The 25,750-nt window shown below is 37.4% G+C and overlaps 3 protein-coding genes across 3 annotated transcripts; 2 read left to right on the forward strand and 1 right to left on the reverse strand.

Annotated features, from left to right (window-relative positions):
- The first annotated feature begins 6,201 nt into the window (after nucleotides 1-6,201).
- LOC104237457 (uncharacterized) lies at nucleotides 6,202-10,271 on the forward strand. The gene is made up of 2 exons (XM_009791612.2): nucleotides 6,202-8,145; nucleotides 9,877-10,271. Exons 1-2 carry the CDS (start codon nucleotides 6,389-6,391, stop codon nucleotides 9,881-9,883), a joined length of 1,764 nt encoding a protein of 587 aa, XP_009789914.1. The 5' UTR covers nucleotides 6,202-6,388; the 3' UTR covers nucleotides 9,884-10,271.
- A 376-nt stretch (nucleotides 10,272-10,647) lies between these two features.
- Nucleotides 10,648-14,783, reverse strand: LOC104237456 (uncharacterized). The gene is made up of 5 exons (XM_009791611.2): nucleotides 14,613-14,783; nucleotides 13,743-14,041; nucleotides 13,494-13,616; nucleotides 12,626-12,916; nucleotides 10,648-11,087 (listed from the first exon to the last, which is right to left on the reverse strand). Exons 2-5 carry the CDS (start codon nucleotides 14,004-14,006, stop codon nucleotides 10,881-10,883), a joined length of 885 nt encoding a protein of 294 aa, XP_009789913.1. The 5' UTR covers nucleotides 14,007-14,041; nucleotides 14,613-14,783; the 3' UTR covers nucleotides 10,648-10,880.
- A 752-nt stretch (nucleotides 14,784-15,535) lies between these two features.
- LOC104237455 (beta-galactosidase 6-like) lies at nucleotides 15,536-25,118 on the forward strand. Its single transcript, XM_070167811.1, has 19 exons — nucleotides 15,536-15,918; nucleotides 16,044-16,139; nucleotides 16,781-16,893; nucleotides 17,161-17,226; nucleotides 17,352-17,445; nucleotides 17,653-17,796; nucleotides 18,096-18,184; nucleotides 18,293-18,398; nucleotides 18,483-18,570; nucleotides 20,191-20,309; nucleotides 20,516-20,680; nucleotides 20,927-21,126; nucleotides 21,316-21,422; nucleotides 21,520-21,629; nucleotides 21,743-21,847; nucleotides 22,760-22,870; nucleotides 23,276-23,487; nucleotides 23,888-24,215; nucleotides 24,755-25,118. The coding sequence occupies exons 1-19, from the start codon at nucleotides 15,742-15,744 to the stop codon at nucleotides 24,863-24,865; spliced, it is 2,541 nt and encodes an 846-aa protein (XP_070023912.1). The 5' UTR covers nucleotides 15,536-15,741; the 3' UTR covers nucleotides 24,866-25,118.
- The last annotated feature ends 632 nt before the right edge of the window (nucleotides 25,119-25,750 follow it).

The raw sequence follows: 25,750 nt of genomic DNA on the forward strand, positions 1-25,750 counted from the left end.
CCAATCCAATGGGATTGCGGAAAGAAAGAATCGTTCATTAAAGGAGATGATGAACGCATTGTTGATAAGTTCTGGATTGCCACAGAACTTGTGGGAGGAAACTGTTCTTACGGCTAACCGAATACTAAATCGAGTACCCCATAGCAAAACACAATCCATTCCATATGAAAAATGGAAAGGAAGGAAGCCCAACTTAAATTATTTTAAAGTGTGGGGGTGTTTGGCAAAAGTGCAAGTTCCTAAACCCAAAAGGGTAAAAATAGGACCGAAAACAGTTGATTGTGTTTTCATAGGATATGCGACTAATAGTAAAGCATATCGATTTCTGGTTCATAAATCAGAAAATCCCGACATTCATAATAATACGGTTATAGAATCAGATAATGCTGAGTTCTTTGAAAATATATATCCGTATAAAAAGGAATGCGAGTCGATTGGTGAAGTATCTAAACGACCTCGGGAAGAAACAAAAGAAAGTACATTTAATCAGGGGGATCCAAGACGTAGTAAACGTCAAAGAACGTCTACTTCGTTTGGACCAGATTTTGTGACTTTCTTATTGGAAAATGAGCCTCGAACATTTAAAGAAGCTATGTCTTCTTCGGAATCATTGTTCTGGAAAGAGGCAGTCAATAGTGAAATAGAATCCATATTGAACAACCATACATGGGAATTGGTTGATCTTCCTCCTGGAAATAAACCTTTGGGTTCTAAATGGATTTTTAAGAGAAAAATGAAAGATGATGGCACTATTGATAAATTTAAGGCAAGACTTGTTGTCAAAGGGTATAGACAACGAGAAGGTCTTGACTACTTTGATACATACTCCCCAGTTACAAGGATTACGTCCATACGGATGTTAGTAGCATTAGCTGCAGTGTATGGTCTTGAAATTCATCAAATGGATGTTAAAACGGCCTTCTTAAATGGAGAGTTGGAGGAAGAAATTTACATGGAACAACCTGAAGGGTTTGTGGTTCCAGGTAAAGAAAATAAGGTATGTAGACTTGTTAAGTCCCTTTACGGACTAAAACAAGCACCCAAACAATGACATGCGAAATTTGACCAAACAATGTTGTCAAATGAGTTTTAAGATAAATGAATGTGATAAATGTGTGTACATTAAAAATGTTCCAAATCACATAGTCATTGTTTGCCTATATGTGGATGATATGCTGATAATGAGTAATAACATTGCCAACATAAATGCTACTAAGCGTATGCTAACTAGCAAGTTTGATATGAAGGACTTGGGAATTGCGGATTTAATTCTGGGGATTAAGATCCAAAAGACTCCTCAAGGTCTGGCATTGTCACAATCTCATTATATTAAGACAGTACTTGAAAAATTCAAGCACTTGGGCTTTAAAGTTGCAAAGACTCCAATTGACGTAAATCTTGCACTAGCAAAGAATAAAGGCCAAAGCATATCACAATTGGATTATGCTCGTGTGTTGGGATGCTTAATGTACATCATGAATTGTACACGACCAGATATAGCTTGTGCTATAAGTAAACTAAGTCGATACACGAGCAATCCAGGTCAATCTCATTGGATGGCAATGAAACGAGTTTTGGGATACTTAGAACATACCCAAAACTTTGATTTGCACTACAGTAAATATCCTGCGGTGATTGAAGGATATTGTGATGCAAATTGGATCACCGGTTCAACTGATTCGAAGTCCACAAGTGGATATGTATTCACTATTGGTGGAGGAGCGGTATCTTGGAAGTCGTCCAAACAAACATGTATTGCCCGCTCTACAATGGAGGCTGAGTTCATAGCCTTAGATAAAGCCGGTGAAGAAGCTGAATGGCTCCGGAATTTCTTGGAAGACATTCCATTTTGGCCCAAACCGTTGGCACCAATATGCATACACTGTGATAGCCAAGCGGCAATTGGAAGGGCTGGGAGCGTTATGTATAACGGTAAATCTCGTCATATACGACGAAGACATAAAACCGTTAGGCAACTTCTCTCTAGAGGAATTATCACGATTGACTATGTAAAGTCAAGTGATAATGTGTCAGATCCACTTACAAAAGGCCTAACTAGAGAGGTAGTTGAGAAATCATCGAGGGGAATGGGACTATGGCCGAGAACAAGTCATTGTGGCGGTAACTCTACCTAGAAGACTGGAGATCCCAAGATCTAGGTTCAAGGAGATCAAACAAAGTCATTAATGACGGTTCAACATTGTCAACAAAATTTGTTTTAGTCCATTCTCGTGATGAGACAATGTTCAGTACCAAGGATAAAGCATTAAGGCTTTTTAATGATTTCTAAATTTGATACAGGGTATATCAAATAGTGTATCTATGAGATGACACGTTTAGGAATCACCTATGTATGTGTGAAGTGTTAGCCGCTTCAAGGAGAATTTTGCAAGGCCAATTCTCTACGCACTTATGAAACCAGGCAGTGTTCATGGCTGAAACGAACACAACAATGAGAACCAAAGACGGTTAAGGGATTGATTGTGTGACTTATGGTTGTCTAGGTATACACTAAAGTTCGACGGTTCAAAGATATCAAATCTACCGATTGACCGAGTATATCCGACATAAGTTCACTACGGAAAGTTCAAAGGGAAACCTACTTATCCAGATGCAATTAATCCTTGTTTGCAAATCACACAAGTTTTTCATGCATACTTCCGTGATATAGCCATTCCCCATTCATGTGGGGGATTGTTGAGTTTTTGTTTAAGATGAAATAGTCTTAAAATTAGAGTGAATGGGAAATGATATTTGGATTTGGATTCGGATTTGGTCAAATGATTGATCGATTGATTAATTTTTTGGACCAAATTTATTTGTTAATAGTGAATATTAACGTGATATAATCCGTGTTTGTAACGGATGTTTTTCAATCCATGTATTGTGTTGCAATACTAAGTAATAAGCAGCCTAGTGCACCTCCCACAATGGTGCAAGTGTTCCTCCCACCAAGCAAGTGTACATTCCACCATGTAAGTGTTTTCTCCATGATAGACTAGTGCTTGTTGCACCATGGAGGGGGCGAATTTCTCTCAAATAACTGCTATAAATAGATCATAAGTTGGAGAGAAAGAAGAACACATCAGAAAAAACACTCGAAACACTCTGTATACACTTAATATACACTCTGTATACACTATATATACACTCTGTAGATACTGGATATACATGCTGTATACACTGCGTATACATTGGAAAAACGAATTGCAATCTGATATTCTCTTCAGTAAGAATTCAACATTGGCTATACTTTGCATTCTTTCCTCTCAGAATTTCCATTTGACTTCTGAGTTTTCCTCCCTTGTTCTGCATTGTTTTAAACTACAAACAAAGCATCCGTAAGTGTGATTTGCTGCCGAACTTTGTATTCGCTGAAACACCGGGGTTTGAAGTACCGCTACACCAGTGTGTAATTCGTTCTATCCTGGGAGGAAATAATCCATAACCTTGGGTACTAGGAGGGGATTAAATTCCTTAAGGAAACACTGTGAATTCAGTGGGCTCGAATTAATTTCTGTTTTATTTATATTTACGTTTATAAGCTAACGTTCTAATTTTCAGAATCATTATTTACAAGTACAAAAGAAACAACAATCCTTGATCCCCAAAATCACTGCAACAACTACGCCTCAGTTCCTAACTAGTTAGGGGCCGGCTATATGTATGGTTGCTATTTCACTTCACTCCATTTGCTATACATGGAATTCTTTAACACTAGAGGTTCTTTACCCACTAACATACAAATTTCTAAACTGACATTATTTTGTAACTAAATATTTTTGTTTGGACCACTAATAGCACTTTCCCTTGCGTCCCATGAAGATCCATTCAATCATTTTTTTCTTTTTCCTTTTTTCTTGGCAATCTATCCATGGTAAACGCAAAATGAGAAAATATAAGAAAGACTCAGCGACATGCTTTGAATTAAAACGTGACATCTGAATTGTTCATTAAAAGAAGTTCAAGCAGGCTTGGAATGGCTTACTGCATTGTTTAGTGTTATATTCAAGACTAATAGAATGCCTGAAGAGTGGAGGTGGAGTACAATGGTCCCGTTGTATAAGAACAAAGGTGATGTCCAGAGCTGTAACAACTATAGGGGCATCAAATTACTAAGTCATACCATGAAAGTTTGGGAGAGAGTGGTAGAAATGAGAGTGCGAAGGACGGTGTCTATTTCAGACAACCAGTTCGGGTTCATGCCGGGACGATCTACCACAGAAGCTATCCACCTTATTAGGAGGATGGTGGAACAGTACAGAGATAAGAAGAAGGATCTCCACATGGTGTTTATTGATCTGGAGAAAGCGTACGATAAGGTTCCTAGGAAGGTCTTATGGAGCTGCTTAGAGGATAAAGGGGTCCCGAGTAACTATATTAGGGTGATTAAAGACATGTATGATGGAGCTAAGACTCGGGTTAGGACAGTAGGAGGCGACTCTGAACACTTTCCAGTTATTACGGGGTTGCACCAAGGGTCTGCGCTCAGCCCATTCCTATTTGCCCTGGTGATGGATGCACTGACTCATCATATTCAAGGGGAGGTTCCATGGTGCATGCTATTTGCTGATGACATTATTCTAATTGACGAGACAAGAGGCGGCGTCAACGAGAGGCTAGAGATTTGGAGACATGCTCTTGAGTCTAAAGGTTTCAAGTTGAGTAGGACGAAGACGGAATACCTCGAGTGCAAATTTGGAGTTGAGCCGACGGAAGCGGGAGTTGAAGTGAGGCTTGACTCTCAAGTCATTCCCAAGAGAGGTAGTTTCAAGTACCTTGGATCGGTTATTCAGGGGATCAGGGAGATTGACGAGGATGTCACACACCGTATAGGGGTGGGGTGGATGAAGTGGAGGTTAGCGTCGGGAGTCTTGTGTGACAAGAAAGTACCACCGTTACTAAAAGGTAAGTTTTATAGAGCAGTGGTTAGGCCTGCCATGTTATATGGAACTGAATGTTGGCCGGTAAAGAACTCACACATCCAGAAGATGAAAGTAGCAGAGATGAGGATGTTGAGGTGGATGTGCGGGCATACAAGGATGGATAAGATTAGGAATGAAGATATTCGAGAGAAGGTGGGTGTGGCCCCCATGGAGGACAAGATGCGGGAAGTAAGACTCAGATGGTTCGGGCACATTCAGAGGAGGAGCACTGATGCACCGGTGAGGAGGTGTGAGCGACTGGCTGTAGTGGGCACGCGGAGAGGTAGAGGACGACCTAAGAAGTATTGGGGAGAGGTGATCAGACAGGACATGACGCGACTTAGGATTACTGAGGACATGGCCCTTGATAGGGAATTATGGAGGTCGAGCATTAAGGTTGTAGGTTAGGGGAGAGTGTGAATATTTCTACAGCACAATAGAGTGAGACTATCCAGTTAGGAGTTAGACTAGGAATGTCATTGGTCGTCTATTGATGCAGGGCTTTACCTTCTAGTTGTGCTATACCAACCATCTATTTCGTATTTCGTATTTCGTATTTCGTATTTCGTATTCTGTATTTCATATCTCTTATATATTGTTGTTATTTTTATTATGCATTTTTATGGTACTAATATATCATCTCCTATTGCTTTTTTGAGCCGAGGGTCTCATGGAAACAGTCTCTCTACCATTCGGGGTAGGGGTAAGGTCTGCGTACATATTACCCTCCCCAGACCCCACTTGTGGGATTATACTGGGCCGTTGTTGTTGTATTCATCAAAGGCAAGATAAGTGGTATAAATTCGTTTATGAATAAATAAGAAAGCAAAATACTTTGTTTAATATGCATTTGATAAGGAAAAAAATTAGGCGCAATTACAATGTCAATGTGGCAAAACAAAATATCAATATATCATGTCTCTTTGTCCCTATTTATATAATGTATTTTTCTTTTTAGTCTATCCAAAAATATATATTTTTTATTTAAAAACTAATTTTACTTTAAGTTTCTCATTTTGCATTTAATAAGATGATTTAATTTTTTTTTAGAATGAATGATTTACTGTCAAACAAATATCTACAACTTATTTTAGATCATAAATTTTAAAAGTCTTTTTTAAATTTGTGCCCAAAATACATCACACAAATAGAGAAGGGAGTACATGACAAGAAAGTTTTTGGAGCAATGGTAAATGTGTTTTCTTATGCATAATAAGATGGAATTAAATAAACAAATTTGAAAGGAAAGTTTATTGCACAAAAATCAAATTTATAGACCAAATGGGATAATATTGAGCGAGGGAGATCTTCTTTTTCTTTTGTGTTCATTCAGTCATCTAGAATTTGGAAAAAACACACGTAGCAACAAATATCACAAAAATCTTCAAAAGCCTTTCGTTTTAACTCACTAGTAGCGCGACTTATATTGCCGATTTTTTCAGAAAACCTTGCAAATTCTCAATATGGATCTCTTACAGTCCTACGCCGACGATGAAACCGCCGAATCGCCGCCACAAAACCCTAACTCCCAAACTTCCGACCAAAGCCCTTCGCCGGATTCATCCCCAATCCGCATGCTCCCTTCAAAATCCGCCGCCCCCAAAGTCGACGACACGATGCTAACCCTAACAGTCGCCGGCGAAGCTGCCAGAGCTCAATCCAAACCCCTCGATCCGACCCAGCACCTCGTCGGTTTCAACCCGACATACGAGCAACTCTGGGCACCAATCTACGGGCCAGCTCACCCCTACGCCAAGGACGGGTTAGCTCAAGGGCTCCGAAATCACAAGCTAGGGTTTGTTGAAAACGCCGCTATTGAACCTTTTGTATTCGACGAGCAGTACAACACTTTTCAGAAATACGGGTACGCTGTTGATCCCTCTGAAAATAGTTACATTGGTGACTTGGATAAAATGAAGGAATGTGATGCAATTTCTGTGTATAATATACCTCAGCATGAACAAAAAAAGAGGAAATTAGAGAAAAAGAAGGAAAAAATGGAGGAGGAGGGTGATGAGGGTGACGTGGACATGTCGGAAGTTGAGAATCCGGCGACGGACACGTGGCTGATGAAGAACAGGAAGAGCCCATGGGCTGGAAAGAAAGAAGGGTTACAAGTAGAATTAACTGAGGAGCAGAAAAAGTATGCTGAAGAGTATGCTAAGAAGAAGGGTGAAGAAAGAGGTGGTGGAGAAAAGCCTGAGCCTTTACTTGAAAAGAGTACATTCCATGGTAAAGAGGAAAAAGATTATCAGGGTAGGTCGTGGATCGCTCCACCTAAGGATGCAAAGGCTGCGAATGATCATTGTTTTATACCAAAAAGATTGGTTCATACTTGGAGTGGGCACACCAAAGGGGTTTCGGCTATTAGGTTTTTCCCTAAGCATGGTCATTTGATTTTGTCAGCTGGGATGGATACAAAGGTGAAGATTTGGGATGTTTACAATTCTGGTAAATGTATGAGGACTTATATGGGACATTCGAAGGCGGTGAGGGATATTTGGTTTTGCAATGATGGGTCGAAGTTTTTGACAGCTGGGTATGATAAGTACATTAAGTATTGGGATACAGAAACAGGACAGGTGATCCAAACGTTCACCACAGGGAAGATACCCTATGTTGTGAGGCTTAACCCTGATGAGGATAAGCAGAATGTACTTTTGGCTGGTATGAGTGATAAGAAGATTGTGCAGTGGGATATAAATAGTGGACAGATTACACAAGAGTATGATCAACATCTGGGGGCAGTTAATACAATTACCTTTGTGGATAATAATAGGAGGTTTGTGACCTCTAGCGATGATAAATCACTACGTGTTTGGGAATATGGTATTCCCGTTGTTATTAAGTATATTAGTGAACCCCATATGCATTCCATGCCATCTATTTCGCCCCATCCGAATGGGAATTGGATTGCAGCTCAGAGTTTGGATAACCAGATTCTTATTTATAGTACACGAGAGAGATTTCAGCTGAATAAAAAGAAAAGATTTGCTGGACACATTGTCGCTGGTTATGCTTGCCAGGTCAACTTTTCACCTGATGGACGGTTTGTCTTATCAGGAGATGGTGAAGGCAGATGCTGGTTTTGGGATTGGAAATCGTGTAAGGTCTTCAGAACTCTCAAGTGTCATGACGGGGTCTGTATTGGTGCAGAGTGGCATCCTCTGGAACAAAGTAAAGTTGCTACTTGTGGTTGGGATGGTTTGATCAAGTACTGGTAAGCTTTATGATCCTTGTCTTTATAACTATGATTATGTAGGTTGATCTTTTATTGCTTTGTTGTCATAGAATTTACTTGTAAAGGTAGTTGTGATGTGGATCAGTAAAAATGCTCTCCTTATATAAGCATTATATATTTCTAACATAAACAATTGTAGAAGGTTGTCTGAAGAGTGTCTTGGATACCATATCGTAGGATTTTAATCCTAGGGTTTGTTTAGCTTTAGTCATGCTAAACTGGTTTGTTGATTGGAAGCGCTACTAATCTGTCCCTCCTACCTTGATCCACGTATGTACTCTCCTGATAAATGAAGCAATCTCAAATTGTAAGATGGTCATATAGGAATGACGACTTGCAATGTTGTTAAAGGCACTCTTAAACCCTGAAGCTAGGTGCTGTTATATTGGGTATTTCGTGTCGCTTTATATGATGCTCTACTGCAAGAAGAAAAGCACTTAGGTATGCACCTAACACCAATAGCATCCCTCTGCCAGAGAGTGGCTGGCACTGAATAATAAATAGAATTCTAAAGTAATATATTAGGTTAAGAAAATGTTATGGATGCATAGGTTAGTGATTTTAGAATAATAAACTAGAAAAATTAGTATACAATAGTCCTGATTAAAAACTTGACTTAATATTGCATTTTGCATTTATTACTCCCTCCATTTCAATTTATGTGAACCTATTTCCTTTTTAGTCCGTGCCAAAAAGAATGACCCCTTTCCTTATTTGGAAACAAATTACCTTTACACAATGTTTTATAGCCACACAAAATATATGTGCCTCATTTTACACCACAAGATCCAAAGTCTTCTCTCTTTTCTTAAATTCCGTTCCCAGTCAAATGGGTTCACATAAATTGAAACGGAGGGAGTAGTAATTTAAAATGATAATTTAAAAAAAGATGATACTTGAAACTGATTAAAATGGTTTGTACTTCGTATATTTCACGTTATTGATTTTTTATTCTTCTGTCCATATAGTAGTTTGCATTTATAGTTACTCTTCTGGGGGTAGAAGTACTTGATCTCCTATAGATCCTGTCTTATTAGACCCCCTGCCCTTTTCTTTACTGCCTTTTCGTAGTTAGTACAGCAATGCAACCCTTGGATATTTAGCATTGTGCTGTTGAAATTTTGATCTAGGACATATTTTTTCTTGTCTTTGTATTCACTGAGCATTCTTTCTCATTTCAGTTGGTAACTATTTTTTCTTGTCTTTGTATTCACCGAGCATTCTTTCTCATGTCAGTTGGTAGCTTCCTTGTTGCCTATTCATTCGGCTATCTACCTGCCTAATATCTTAGATCGTTGGTTGCATTTCTCTCATGGCCATTTTTCTTGTTGAATTTTTGAGACCATTTGTCAATGTCCTCAAGTATCTCCTCTTGTAATTCCCTTTGAATGATGATGAATTTCAACTTCCTAGCAACAAGAGAGGGTTAAAGCACATCTACTGCTCTTTTGCTTGCCATTAGTCATTACTTTATGCAGAGTATCTTATGGGCTTGATGAATGAGGTCTATTTGGATTTTGGGGGGAGAAATATTAATGGATAGATCTCTTATCCAAAATATCAAATAGATCATTCTCCTCTCTTCTTCTCTTAGTCATCACTTCTCTCATTGTGCTGCAGTCTTGTTTGTACATGTGTGCTTATACTTGAGGCGGATGCTCATTTATTATTCCTGGTGTTTAACACGCTAACCTCATCTCTCGTATGCAGGGACTAGTTCTGGAGCAATCATTTCTGCCTGTCCATGTAAACAACGCCAAGTTGTTCAACTCCAGTTGGCTAGAGGAATAGAGACTCTTTATGCATTGGGTGTTCAACTTGTCTGGGACACATTGGCTGGAGGAATCAAGCTATGTATTACTTTGTTGGTTAATTCTAGTCTTTAGCTCTGTAAAGCAGGTTTTCTGAGATGGTTTTCTTTTTGTTATTAAAGTTGAGGTTGTACCAATAGTTACTAACAGAGGGACATGTAACTTCCAATCAAGTTATGATATTCCAGTAGACAATAGACGGAGATCAGTTATTGCATTTTTGAGTGTTAATGTGATGTACGAATTAAATTTATGTTGTATATTGTTTCTTTAGAAGTTGCAGTTCTTATTTCACGTCTTTTGTTGATGAAATGATAAATAGGCATCTGGTGTTCTGTCGAGTTTGATTCCAATGTCTGGTTCCAAAAAGACAGGATTAAAGTGGAAGGGTACACAAACATGTGAGGATAGGTGAAACAGATATCCATGTTTCGATGTAATGCATGTCAATGTCCCGTGAAGACGCAGGGCAAAACCACTGCCAGCTCATGCTAGTCATCAGAATTGTTCAAGAGTAAAGCGATCTCATACTAATATTTTCAAGGAAATATACAAAGCGTATACTTGGGTTATGCTCACAATCAAGCTTCTCTATGTGCTGCATAGCAATTCTTAGCCTCTCATGAGGCAAAATTACTGATGCAACTTCAAAATTACTGATGCAACTAACTTCAAGAAATCCAAATCACAAGAGAGAAAATTGTTTACAGAAAATGATAGAAATCCTATCTTCCTCGCTGACACAAGAAAATTAGTTAGCTTAAGATGAGCATACTTCCTATTTCTCTGATCTGCATCAATAGGTTACACGACAATAAAAACTTGCATTACACACTGTTACGGGTGAAAGCAAGATCACACAGTGGAGAAGTGTCAATCCACACCAATGTCATCTGCACCAACTTATTCATTCTTTTTCTGCGAAAGCTTTGCGTGGACATCTCCACTGTAAGGTGCCACGTGGTATGCGTATTGCTGCATGACAGAAAAGAAAACCATCTCCACACAAATTAAAACATTCTGAATGGCTTCCTGAAGGTGCTCCACATCCAACCAAAAATGGTGAGATTTGATGACACCCAATGCAACTAGAATTTTAAGCAGTAATCCCTGCAAAAAGTCGGAGATGAATAGTTTATTGCACTAGTGGTAAAAACAAACTTCAGTCAAGCAAAAACATCAAATGGAGAGAGGCTTCCTTACAACAACAACAAAATGAAGAAACCAATACCTCCTTTTCGAGAAGTTCAAAGAACTTAGACAGTAATGGCATGCAAGTAGTGGCGGAGCCACCTTTAACCAAGTGGTGTCAATTGAAAGACTCCTTTGCCAGAAAATTACAATGTGCTAGGTACTTTCTTTGAATATATACATAATACATGTTGAATCCCCTAGGCTTTGTTGTGTGTTTAATGGAGTTTGGCTCCATTGCATATGGTTTCAGTACATGTAAGAGAATAAGTAATAGAAGGCTTGCATACGGCAAACGAATTGAAGATGTTATCAGCCAATAAAGCAAATCTATGCCCCCTATCCACCCTAACCCCACACCATGAACATGCAATGAGAATAACAGAACTGAAGAAGCTCGATAAGTATTGGTAGTTCATAAACATCTAGCATAAACTTCTTGTATGCAAATCCAAACCCTAATACCATTTAGAATTGCACTAAAAACTTATGTTTCTTCAAACTTAACCTACTTAACAACAAAGAAAATAACCTTCTCATGTGAACTTTGTAAGGTCTCTGAAAAAGTGTCTTTGACTACAACTACCATATTTGAGGCATTTACATCAGTAAAACTCTTTCCAGGTGTATCCTAATTCCTAACCATGTCCCTTGGTGGTAAACTAGTAATTGCCTTTACAAAATCACCGTGGGCTGCTGATCATGTGTATATTTTCAATTGACACTGGTAGCTTTGAGTAAGCTTGCCAGCATCTTGACTAGTTCACCAGGTATGTCTGCTACAGTACATAAACACATGTACAGGCCTCCAACTGAGAAAGCACATAAGCTTTATACTTTGTCCTGGGGATTCAAACCTGGAATCTCCAGCTTGTCACTCTTGCACCTCAACCACTCAATCATCCCCTTGGGACTAAGGCTGCTATATACTTATGCTTCCCCTTTAGATTACAATCATTTTCATCTTTTCTTTCAAGCAATGTTTTTAAAAGAGAAAAGCGGAAAGAAGCAACAGCTAACAAGCACCACAGAACTAAACAGCCCAAATTAGATATCAACAAAATTCCATATGCCACAAAAGATAACTAAGATTAATTATTAATTTTCAATGTTTATTTAATTAACTGTAAAAAAAGGAATTAATAATCAATTTTAATGTTCAATTGCTCTAGCCACTGTAGTAAGAAAGTAGAAAGATAAGTCCAAAATTAGAAGTAGTAGAAGCAAATGACTCACATACTTAGAAGAATAGAAGAAAGAGTAACAAAAGCAGAAACAGAAGTTGTAGAAGAGGAAGCATTACAAAGAGAAAAAAAGACAACAATAACAACGAATTGATGAAGCATAAGCGGAGGGTAATCTTAGTAGACAAATAGCAAATGAACCTATTTTTTCTCTCTCATCCTTTTTGATCAAATTCAAAAAATCAAGAGAAGAGTGTGAGACCGAGGATCTACCTGCCAAAAGCTGAAGAAAACAATCCCTTTGATGCAAATGAACTTTGATAGTGGTTTGTGTGGCTGCAGTTCCTTTGAGAAAACATGGTAGAAAATAACCAAGGAGTACATGGCCACTGAGAAAGAAATATTGAGAATGATGGTAAACGTCCAGCTGAGCCAATTTGGATATAACCCAAGAATCTGTAATGCAATCATCAAGATAGAGCATACTGGACGGATAATGACAAACTGCCATGTCCAGTGCTTGAGAAGTTTCAGTGTCCGGTGATCCAAGCGAGCAGTATGAGGCTGCAGTTGGCAAAAAGACATACATACATCACGATAATCTACCAAACCACTACTAATTTATCAATCATTCTACTGAAATGGAGTAAGAAAAGGTGTAAGCTCAATTCAACGACTGCCAAAAGTAGGAAGACAAACTTCAACCTAATTTCTCGCATCAGCCAAATTATATGAAAATTTACATAATGCGTTAGCAAGCCAAGTCTCAAGTCATCCAAATCTGAAAGAACAAGTACTTGAACTCCAAGCTGGATCTACTAAATATAATTTCTTTAGTATTTGCAGATATAATTAATAATTGGTTATGTCTGGTATTAACCTAATCTTGGACGACTAAACCCCTGTTCTTTAAAGCAAAAAAAAGAGAAGGATACTCTGTGCGTGTGTGTGTGTGGGGGGGGGGGGATTCACCTTGCCCCTAAAATTTCTTCACAATGACATTATTATACAGAAACAATAAAACGGAGGGAAGTGCAATAGCAGCTACATCCAAGCACACTGGTTATCAGTTAAAAATACACCGATGCATTATCATCTGGCACACGTGAAGAGGAAAGCTAAAACATAAGCATAATAATACCTGAAATAGAGTCATTGGAAATGAATGATGAATTTCCCTCCCTTTGATTTCATCTGGCACAATGTTTTTGCTGATGGATATATTCAAATAACTATACATCAAGGCCAAAAATTTGGCAATTGCCTGTAAATAAAACAACATTAAATGCTAGAAAGAAGCTGCATTAAAACACACACAAAAAAAAGAAGCAAACTGCTAAACGCTATATGCACCCTTAACAGATGCACGCCAATGACACTAGCAACTCACCACAGCCTCATAGCATTCTTTAACTGAATCTAGAAACATGAAAAATTCTTTGCTTCCACGAATATCTAACAAACCCACGAACGAGTCAACGGCATAAAGGGGAGCCATAATTATAATCATGATTATTGCCTTTTGCTCCTTTGGATTTTTCCAGTAGAAGAGGTGTTGTGACAAGAGCTGTATTGTGAAATGCATTGAAAGCAAAGCAGAAAACCCTGATCCCACCATAGTCAGCTGTGCACTATCCATACTAGCAAAGTCCATCTTTTACCAAGCCTTCCAAGAACACACAGCTCCACCTGCAAATCAAATTACCAAACTCTCAAAATCTCTGTACTGCTGTGCACCAATTTTTCAATTATCTGTTATAGCATTTTTCAACTAGAGGTATCTTCAATGTAGCCAGTTCAAGGCCATACTACACAAAGTTATCAACTTTATTAACATATACAACTAATTAACAAAATAAGTACATCAAATTTGAGAAAACCTAAGCTTGATATTTATCCACCAATTTTATTTGAATATTAAGGGCCATATTGTCAAAAGCCAAAACTGAATTTCTAGTTAAAAACCAGATTTTGCTTTTCAGAAATCAAAATGAATGGTTTAACTGAAAACGAGAAAACAACCCAAATCAATCACAGCAAAAGCTGAAAATTAAACAATCAAGAAACTTGTATTCAATACAAAAATCCGAAAACCCTTAATATCAATTTCCTTTTGACTTCTGAGGCACCAGAAATTTAACAAGAAAGTGATAGAAAAATCAAGATCCAGAAAACGGTATAAATTCAAATAAATGGGAAGCTAAGCGTTAAGAATAAAATAAAACTGCGTTTCTGCCTTCTGGAGCAATTTTGGACTTACAGTGAATCAATCAAGATTAGTGACAACAAATTCTTCCGACTTTTTGATGAGTAAGCCGTAAGAGCTGGAAAATTGTGAATCTTTATTATCATCTGCTTTCTAATTTACTGTGTCTAGTCGTCTCAGATTTTTCAATCTACTCGTCCACTTGGCATCAGATATTATTTAAGTATTGCAAATGTTTTCTTTTTGTGGTAGAATAGTATTTCAAATGTTGAATAAATATAAACATAATTTTGATTAAATATATGTTTCCATTTCAATTGAGATGAGCTAATCTGACTCACGAAGTTTAAGAAAAAAGAATTTTTTTTTTTTAAATTTGTTGTCTTAAAAGATTAAGGGGTAAAAGTTTTGTGGGGTTATGACATTTGTGTGGATATAAAAGTTTCTCGTTAAGGGTAAAATTGGTTAAATAAAAATTTAAAGTTATATTATTTCCAAATTTAGAAATGTGTCATTTATTTTGAAACTTACCTCATTTATGATGAAATGGAGGGAATAATAATATTCTATATAAACTTTTTATTTTCACGTTCAAACATGGTTCTATTTTGTTGTAGCTTTTACCTTGTATTTGGATTGGATTAACTTAAATAAATTGACACTGTAAAGAAGTTTTACACTGAATTATAACATGTTACAGTAAATTGCTCGTAAAAAGAATTTAAATTATCTAATGTTAGCTTTTAGCATCAAAGTTTTTCATCCTTCTACTTGTTGTTCTCTCATTTGTCATTTAGCTTAGCCTATCTCATACAATTTGTACGTGCGAAAATAAAATAAACACTAATTAGTAACTTGAAAAAATGGTAAGTATCCTTTTACTTCTTCAATTTTAACATTTCTCTTGTTCCATATTTTGTAGTCTAGTTCTTGAAATATACTGGTGACTTTATCAGTACTAGGGTCATCACTTGATTCCAACGTTGGTACATAGTTATCACCTCAATGACTCCAAAGTTAAAGTCCAAAAATCTGAGGAGAAAATAAAATAATATATTCACCATTTTCAGTACCAACACCTACTAAGGACAATATCATCCTTACAACAATTATTCGTCCACAATTATCATTGGATGTTATAAACTCAGTGCTCTATTCTTGTTTGTAATCATCCAGCTGAATTATGGAAAGAAAGAACTTGTTACTAATATTTCTGTTTATGGTTTTAGTTTTTGATGGCTATTATTTTGAAAGCGGGGCTTCAACGACAGTAACATATGATCATAAGGCATTGGTCATTAATGGGAAGAGGAGAATTTTGCAATCAGGGTCAATACATTATCCAAGAACTACACCTGAAGTAAGTGTTTTCTTCTTACATTATGCCTAGCATTAGTATATGGCAATGTGGTGCAATTTTTCTTCCTTGATTTTCGAATTGACAATATGTAATATGGACTAAGAAGGAGTTTTCTGGTTGAGTAGATATGGCCAGAGATCATTAGAAAGGCTAAGGAAGGAGGATTGGACGTGATAGAGACTTATGTTTTCTGGAATTATCATGAACCTGTCAAAGGAGAGGTATGAACTCTTTTCTGTTTTGGTAAATAGCAATGGATTTAACTTATATGCACTGATAGAATAAAAGTTTTTCCACTACCGTTGTATTTTAACCTGTTGTAACATGTCCTCTGCCTTATTTTTCAGGTTATCAGTCCCAGTTTTTAACTGCCAGTAGTTATTTCTTAAGTGACCTAAATTTGTAAATGTTATACTTGCGGTGTATACAAGTTAAACTCAATGAAATTAAGAGAAATTTGTTAATAATGAGAGAAAGGGCTTGTACTGAAGTGTTAATTGCAAGTCTGATTGCTTTCCCTTATGATGCTCACTAGTTGGTGTTTAATACACTTCGGTTTTATTTCAAAATTTTACTACAAAGAACTCTTTAAATAGCTAGAAAAAGTTTTCTGATGCATAAACTGTCACTGTGTTTATAAAATTTCTTGGTTTATGCTGTTTGCTTTTTCCTTATTGCTGCAATTTCTAGCTTGTGGCATATATGATTTTAAGGTTTTCATGGACGATTATGTGCTATCGCATTTGGGGCATGCAGTCTTTTGTTAGACATGTAGTCTTGCGACTCATCATGTATTACCACAGCTAAAGATTTCTCCTTTCGCCTTATCTCTATAAGTAATTACCACTTCCTACTATTGCAGTACTACTTTGAGGGCAGGTTTGACCTTGTACGGTTTGTGAAGACAGTTCAAGAAGCTGGCCTCTATGTGCATCTGAGAATTGGACCATATGCCTGTGCTGAATGGAACTACGGGTCTGTAGTTCATCACACCAGACTTTCTTTTTCCTCGTTCATTTTACAAGCGATAATAGCTAAAAAACTATTATTCTCCACAGTTATCAGATTCAATTTCATTAACTTATTTGGACACTTCATGCAAAGTTTTCCATATATTGAAAAGAGGCAGTGACTCATCTTTCCAATGGATTAAGCACAAGTCATTTTCTTATTTTTATCGACTACATCCTAACAGTGTCTTTATTTATTTGTTTAATATCTTCAATTTTTATCTCTGTACAGGGGTTTCCCAATGTGGCTACATTTTATCCGCGGAATACAGTTTCGGACAACAAATGAACTTTTTATGGAAAGTGTTGACCAGTAATCATGTTTTTGCTTTGGAGAACTATTTTCTAAAGATACCATTTTTTCCAATTATTTGATCCTATTGAATGTTTATTAATTGAAAAACTTTTATTGTTTCCAATGCAGAATGAAATGAAGCTCTTTCTTGCCAAGATTGTTAATCTTATGAAGGATGAGAACCTCTTTGCTACACAAGGAGGTCCAATTATTCTTGCTCAGGTTATTTACTTTTTCTCATTTGGATGGTTCACCATGTAACCTCTTCTTATTACTTTAAATGTATCACACTCTTTTCCAATTTTGTGGTAATGGATTGCGGTATATTAGATCTTCTTCCTGGATAGTACATTCTTATTACATTGATAGCGCGCCTTCCTCTTTTTCTTGCTCTTTTTGTGTTAATTGGTGATCCTATCCACTTAACAGGTAGAAAATGAGTATGGAAATGTTGAGTGGGCATATGGAGTCGGCGGAAAACTTTATGTAAAATGGGCTGCAGAAACTGCTATTAGTCTTAATACGACTGTCCCTTGGGTTATGTGCGCGCAACAAGATGCACCTGATTCAGTTGTAAGTGTTTATGGTATTCATAGTGGCATTTTCCACATGTTACCTTACTGTCTCTTCCTCCACGATCTCTATTATTTGCAGTGTAACAGAAGCAAATTTGTTAGCTATCAGTAGGATTTTCCTAAACCGATGTTTAGAATAGATGTTAGATGTTACAAAAATGAGGCATCTCAGGACCCTTTTTGAACTAAATTTCCTGCTGATGTTACTATTGATAGTTTTGTTTCCTAAACCAACAGTCAAAAGAAAGACAATTAGTATAATTCAAAGTGATAACTGCAAACATGTTGAATATGCAGATAAATACATGTAATGGATTCTATTGTGATCGGTTCACTCCAAATTCCCCATCGAAGCCAAAGATGTGGACAGAGAACTACGTCGGATGGTAAATGCTGCCTCCTTTTTATTATTCTCACGGAACTCTGATTCCTGGTATGGTTTTTTTCTTCATTACTTAAATTTTGAAAATTTCAAAGTGTGTTTCCTTTTGCAGGTTCCTTGCATTTGGTTATGCTGTTCCTTATCGACCTGTTGAAGACTTAGCTTTTGCTGTTGCACGCTTTTTCGAAACTGGTGGTACTTTTCAAAATTATTACATGGTAAAAGCCTGTTAATTTTCTACAGGTGGTTGTTAATCACTGTTGTTGCTTTTGAGATTTAATGCTGCAATCTTTTCTATTTAGTATTTTGGTGGCACCAATTTTGGTCGAACAGCAGGAGGCCCTCTAGTAGCAACAAGCTATGACTATGATGCCCCCATAGATGAGTACGGTATGATATCTTACATAAGTAAAATACCCTCTGAATTCCTTCTATTTCAGATAGGAATCTTTAGTTCCACAACAGAATGTAACTTCAAGGCTGGAAGCTATAGTACAGAAACTTTAGAAATGAATGGAGAAGTAGTAAAAGTTCTGGAAAAATCTATCTCCTAAATTGTGTAAAGGAACTGAAGCTGCCTGAAACCGATGTCTCTCTCCAATTCGACGCTCACAAGAGATAAGATTTTCAGTGACGACTTTCCGTGATGACTTCCTTAGTCGCCACATAAGAAGTGCCGAGTAACAATGCATTGCCGTTTTGAGTAGCGACCCGCCTTAAATATATTTTGTGGCATATGCTTACTTTTTGTGACGAGCCTTATCGCCAAAAAGCTAATTTGTTTTATTATTGGCTTTTGTAGCGACTTTTTTAGTCTCCACTAAAAGTAATTGCCGAGTAACTATATTTCGCCGTTTTGAGTAGCGATGTATTTTCTAACGCGTATGCTTACTTTTTGTAACGAGCCTTGACGCCACAAGCTAATTTATTTTACTAGCTTTTGTGGTGACCTCTTTAGTCGCCACTAAAAGTAAGTGCCGAGTAACTAAATGTCGCCGTTTTGAGTAGCGACTGCCTTAAATATATTTTTGCGGCGCATATGCTTACTTTTTGTGACGAGCCTTGTAGCTCCAAAAGCTAATTTATTTATTATTAGCTTTTTTGGCTACTTCTTTAGGCCAACAACAAGTGCCAAGTAACTATACATTGCCATTTTGAGTAGCGACCAACCTTAAATATATTTTGTGACGCATATGCTTACTTTTTGTGAGGAGCCTTATTGCCACAAAGCTAATTCGTTTCATTATTAGCTTTTGTGGCGACCAAACTTGCCACAAAATGTACACAAATGTGCCACAAATAGGTTTAAAGTAGGTCGCCACTCAAACAGCGACATAGCTTCTGCTCAAACCATAATTTATTGTGGCAACCCGGCACTTACTTTGGATGGCGACTTAAGAGGTCATCACAGACGTAGTCACTTTGTAGTGGCTGTTACTCTTCATTGTTATTTTCACATCCTACAATGCTAAGTGCACTGCAGTTTGAGCAATGCGCCTCACTTTGGTGGTTACTTCAGTGCAAGAACCATGGTGCTAAGGCGTGCCTTGAGTGCCTATGAGCTCCTCCTTGAAGAGGCAGAGTTAGACATATATATAGCTCGCAAAGTGACATGTTAATGGTCAAGTAAACTTTCTGATGAATATGTTAGCGATTTGGAATAATAAATCAGAAGTTTAGTATTATAAGACTCATCTCAATTAGAAATTTAATAGATTTGTTTTCATCTAAACCTCTCTTCAGTAAAGTGCACTTTCTTATAGCAGTCCTCATGGGGGATCTACACAGAAGTAGATGGACCAAAGTCTGTATTTTCTTTTCTTATCTGTGAGTAAAAAGGAGAAACTGATTAATGACTTCCATATTAGAATAGAAAACGTGGCATATCGCTTACTCCATTAACTAACCTGGAAATGACCTCTGCTAATAAGAGGAAACGTCTTAATCTAAAAGCATATTTTAAAGCTGCTTCTTTGAGGTTATCAATCTTATTGGCGGTACTTGTTGCAGGTTTCATAAGTCAGCCAAAGTGGGGCCACCTGCGCGACTTGCACAAGGCGATAAAACATTGTGAAGAGTATTTGGTTAATGCAGATCCAACTCATTTGTCCCTTGGTTTTAAACTTGAGGTAAACAACATCTTCCAGATAACAATGATAATTGAATCTTAATCCAACTTATTCTCTAAAAGTTGTGAAGAAAATGGACCTTAAATCTAGCTATTTGGAAAAGTTTGATCAATTCAGAAGTCTTTTTGACTATGCATAACTATATTCTTTAATGTTGGATCAATGTCACTTGTTCTTTTAAGTTTGACGCACGAAATGTCTACCAGGCACATGTATATTACAAATCCTCCAATGACTGTGCAGCCTTTCTTGCTAACTATGGTAGCAGTTCAGATGCAAATGTCACATTTAATGGGAAGTCATATTTTCTTCCTGCTTGGTCTGTTAGTATTCTTCCAGACTGTAAGAATGTCATATTCAACACTGCTAAGGTACTGCATTCACATCCGTACATTTTTCCTCCTCCAGTGTCACTTTTTATCGGTTTGGAGGATCCCCTCAATGATCTTTCTGGTGTTATTATGGCGTTGTACGAGCAATGATAGACTTCAGTAGTTAAACTCTGTAACTCATTAAACTTATTAGTTGTTTTACTTTAATTTGCTTAGCCTATTTTGCCTTAACTTTTGATACTACCATCTAACAAAAAAGTTTCCTTTTACTCATAATGGAGAAAGGTTGTTTCACAAAAAACAACTGGAAATACAGCCTTTACTCACAACACAGTTACAATTGAGAATTCCCTGGAGTCAGATCCTTGGGGCTGGTACAAAGAAAAAGTTGGTATATGGAGTAATAATTCCTTCGCCAGATCCCACTTACTGGAGCAGATAAATACAACAAAAGATACCAGTGATTTCCTTTGGTATACAACAAGGTAATTTATTATATTTCCTTCACTTACTGCTGCTAATTTACCTTTCTTTACCTAAGAAGCTTCTTCAGGGATAGGTAGTAAGTGAAGATGGTGATACTGCCATATGTCACTTACTCATTTGTTCGATATGATAAGTACATTACTTCATTCATGTAATATCTCTAGGTTGCTTTTTCTTTTTCTTGCCAGTATAAATGTGGAAGAGAACACTAAGAAGAGAAAAGCAAAAGAATTGCAGTTAATTATTGGAAGTTTGGGACATGCAGCTCTTGTTTTTGTAAACAAGAAACCAGTAGGTAACTATCCCATCTAATGTCTACTTCTTCAAGCGTGTTTAATGACACAGCCAAAAGTTCCAAAATGATGCTAACAGCATATTTCTACTTTCTTTAGGATTTGGTTACGGTAATCACGATGATGCAAGTTTTGTTTCAAGTAAATCAATCCATCTTAAGAAAGGAAACAATACATTGGACATATTAAGCATGATGGTTGGTCTGCAGGTAAGTCTATCTCAGTAAGAGGCTTTTCCAATGCTTTGTATGTTGAAGCATATCTCTTACCACTTCCACTTTGATTACATTTTTTCATACTCATTTATTATGTGATTCTCCAGAACTATGGACCATGGTTTGACATCTCTGGAGCAGGGGTATTTTCTGTTATCTTCAGCGATTTGAAGAGTAACAAGAACTTTTCTTCCACGGAATGGATCTACCAGGTTGTTGATGACTACTTTGGTAATTAAAATCTTTTTATGGTTAACTGTCTTGAAACTTTCTCAAACTCATCTGATTGCCTGAATTCAATGAGTTTTCAACTTGCCATCTGCTCTACGATCTATACATCAGAGCGAAAGATCTTTTTATATTGAAGCCAGGGAAACAAAAGAAGAAAGAGTCTAAGCTAACAGTGCTCTACAGTAAACTTTTACTTCTGCCACAGATTATGTTTATGCCATGCAGACTTGATATGCTATCTTTCTCATTTTAATATGACTTCACCTTCTCTAACTATTCTTTTAGACATATAAGTAATTCCACAATGTCAAAAAGCAACTCAGCACTTAAAGAAAACTAGGTAATATGAAAACGGACAAAGGAAGTAACAACTCAGTGAAAATCCAATATAGTTAGGTGAAACTGCCTCGAATGTCTTCTCACTAGAAAACTTCGCGAAAAGGCATAACAAAGCAGCATAACTAAAGGTATATCAATTCCACCTAATGCATCTTAAAAATACTCTTCAATGAGATTACCACATAGAACACTTGAAATTCAATAAAAAAGTTGTACTTTTACCTCAAAGGAAGAAATTCTACGAATTTAGCTTCTGATAACTGGGTGTTCTCCTACCATACAAATTGAGGTCAGCACTCCGCTAAAAGATGTAAAAGGGATACATCATCAATTGATTGAGGAAATGCGTTGTATTATTTCATGGTCCTCCTATATTTACAAAAACAAGCTTGCTGAGGAGAGAATACATGTTGGTTGCAGAATTCCTTTTCTTTTTCGGATCCTCTTGCGGCTGGAGGGGGGTGATTTGTTGTCTTCTCTGTAAATTCATAAGGTTGTGACCTTGTTTTTATAAGATCACAAGGATAACATGAGACTTGATTGCTTAAATTCAGGTAGGACTTGAAGGAGAGTACCTTGGACTTGATAAAGTTAGTCTTGCAAATAGCTCGCTGTGGATTCAGGGGAACTCTGTTCCAATAAATCAGAGTTTGATATGGTACAAGGTGTGTGGAATTGCTTGTATTTCTGGTTCACTTGCTTTATATCAGCTACTTATCGTTTAGGTTCCTTTCGAGGAATAGAGTGGCAGTTAATGCCTATGCTGGTGCTACATGTAGTTATTTCATATCTGTGGTCATCCTTTTGAAGCTCATTACTAATGAATAGTCCACTGGATAAATGATAACTGAAAAAGAGAAGGCTAGGGAGACCACTAGTTGCTTCTTGTATATGTCCTCAATGCTAATCTTTGTGTTGATTTATGTCACATATAGAATCTGTGCCCTTCAAGCTTCATTTAGTCTCTTGCTATGCAGTCCCTTTATTTGCAATTAGCATCTGATAAACAAAGGTGGTAATTTGTTACATCTGTTGTATTCTTGTCTTGATTCTGGATTTCTTATTTCCAGGCTAGATTTTCTCCTCCAGAGGGAAAAGGTCCTGTATCGCTAAATCTCTCCAGTATGGGTAAAGGTCAAGCATGGGTAAACGGGCAGCATGTAGGGAGATACTGGTCTTCTTATCGTTCACCCTCAACTGGCTGTTCAGATAGTTGTGACTATAGAGGAGCTTATAATTCATGGAAATGTCTGAAGAAATGTGGTCAACCAGCTCAAGTTTTGTGAGTCGATAGCAATGGCTAGTCCAAAGCTTTTCTTTCCTTTTTCCTTTCCCCTTTTGCATATCTGCTCCTTATTGCGCTATCTGGTGTCTAGTTCATATGGCAAAGGTAGAGGGATTGCACCCCTTTTCCTATAGACAAGTTGGTAGTGCTGACGGTTAATACCCTTAACTAGCATCCTATAGTGAGATATTCAAAGGAAAAAGTACACTTGGTTTCTTATTCTTAAGAGTAAACAATCTTTGCTTTACATTACACTGGAAGATGACAGAAGGAAATGAGCTTTATTTGATTGTTTCATTCACTTACTACAGTGTAACTCCCCTTTAGTTTCCTTGAGTTAATGTAGTGCAGAATTGTACAACAGTGAGGACTACATAACAATTAAATCTTCAAATAGGTACCATGTACCCCGCAGTTGGTTAACACCTGGAAAGAACCTGCTTGTGCTGCATGAAGAACTTGGTGGTGACCCTTCAAAGATATCTTTCTCAACACGATCTGGGCAAAAAATTTGTGGGCATGTATCTGAGTCTGATACTCCACCTGTTGATAATTGGAAGCCAAATAAAGATCTTGCATCTCAAGAACCTGCATTGCGACTGAGTTGTGAAAAAGGATGGAATATCACTGCAGTTAACTTTGCTAGCTTCGGAACTCCTAAAGGAGATTGTGGAGCATTCATTAGAGGAAGTTGTCATTTGGATGTCCTATCAATAGTTCATCAGGTAATACTAATATATCCTCCTTTAACTTCTACATCTACTGGTGATGACTCCAGAAAGTTCCCCTATGCTGCTCAAACTTTGTCATTCAAAGCCTGAACTAAGCCCATTTTTTTTGCCCCTCAATAAGAAGCTGAGCTACATGGTCCGACAGGTGTTCAATTGAATCCCCTTTGTTAGAAATTATGCTATCCAAATAGGTCAAAACCACTTTTTTCGCACATATATAAATTGTTGAATTCACTTTGTTGAAGACATAATTAAGTAAATAAAAGTGTGTCCTCTCTAACAGCTTAAGCTTTTAGATGAGATGGTCACAGACTTCAATATCCTTGACATAAGCTAAGCTTTTAGTATAGTGATAAAGGTGGCTTAGCTATTGCTTTAGGTTATAGGTTCGAATTCTAGGTATGGCATTGTTGCATTTTTTTGAATCCCCTTGTCAGAACTTCTTACTCTGCCACCACCCTCAGCATTGAATTTTAACTTGTCAAGATGTGATCTCACAAGTTTAAATCTGAACATCTTGAATGACTCTGCAGGTTTGTGTTGACAAGCCAGGATGTTCTATTCCTATCACCACAGCTAAGTTTGGTGACCCCTGTCCAGGAATAGTAAAAAGTCTGGCTGTTGAAGCTTTTTGCAGTGTTTGAGAATCATCAATTGCTATGGTCATGCATTAGCATGGTAACCTTCTTGTCAAATTTTATGCTTTTAGCAATCAAGGTAATGATCATTTTAGCCAGAACCAGCTAGATGTGCAATTTGTAATTCCTGAAAAGTATTAGTACTACGTTAAGAAGTAGGAAATCCCACTTTTCTTAGGATTGGGATTCTGTACCCACATTTGATTAATCTTGACATCAAGATGTTTTTAGTTCAATGAAAATCCTATAGTGTTCAAAAGAATTTTTTATTTCAACATTAATCTCAACTCTACGTCAATGTTCTCTTTTTTTTTCTTTCCGTGTGCTAAATCATATGAAACAACAACAACAACAACGACTCAGTATAATCCCACAAGTGGGGTCTGGGGAGGGTAATATGTACGCAGACCTTACCCCTACCCCGAAGGATAGAGAGACTGTTTCCAGGAGACCCTCGGCTCAAAAAAAAAGTAACAGGAGACGATATATTAGTACCATAAAAATGCATAATAAAATAACAACAATATAAGAGATATGAAATACATAATACGAAATACGAAATAGATGACTGGTATAGTAAAAACTAGCAGGTAATAGTCTCACTCTATTGTGCTGTAGAAATATTCACAACTTTCCCCTAACCTACAACCTTAATGCTCGACCTCCATAATTCCCTGTCAAGGGCCATGTCCTCAGTAATCCTAAGTCGCGCCATGTCCTGTCTGATCACCTCTCCCCAATACTTCTTAGGTCGCCCTCTACCTCTCCGCGTGCCCACTACAGCCAGTCGCTCACACCTCCTCACCGGTGCATCAGTGCTCCTCCTCTGAATGTGCCCGAACCATCTGAGTCTTACTTCCCGCATCTTGTCCTCCATGGGGGCCACGCCCA

Source organism: Nicotiana sylvestris, chromosome 2 (assembly GCF_000393655.2).
Source record: "Nicotiana sylvestris chromosome 2, ASM39365v2, whole genome shotgun sequence".
Classification (NCBI taxonomy): domain Eukaryota; kingdom Viridiplantae; phylum Streptophyta; class Magnoliopsida; order Solanales; family Solanaceae; genus Nicotiana; species Nicotiana sylvestris.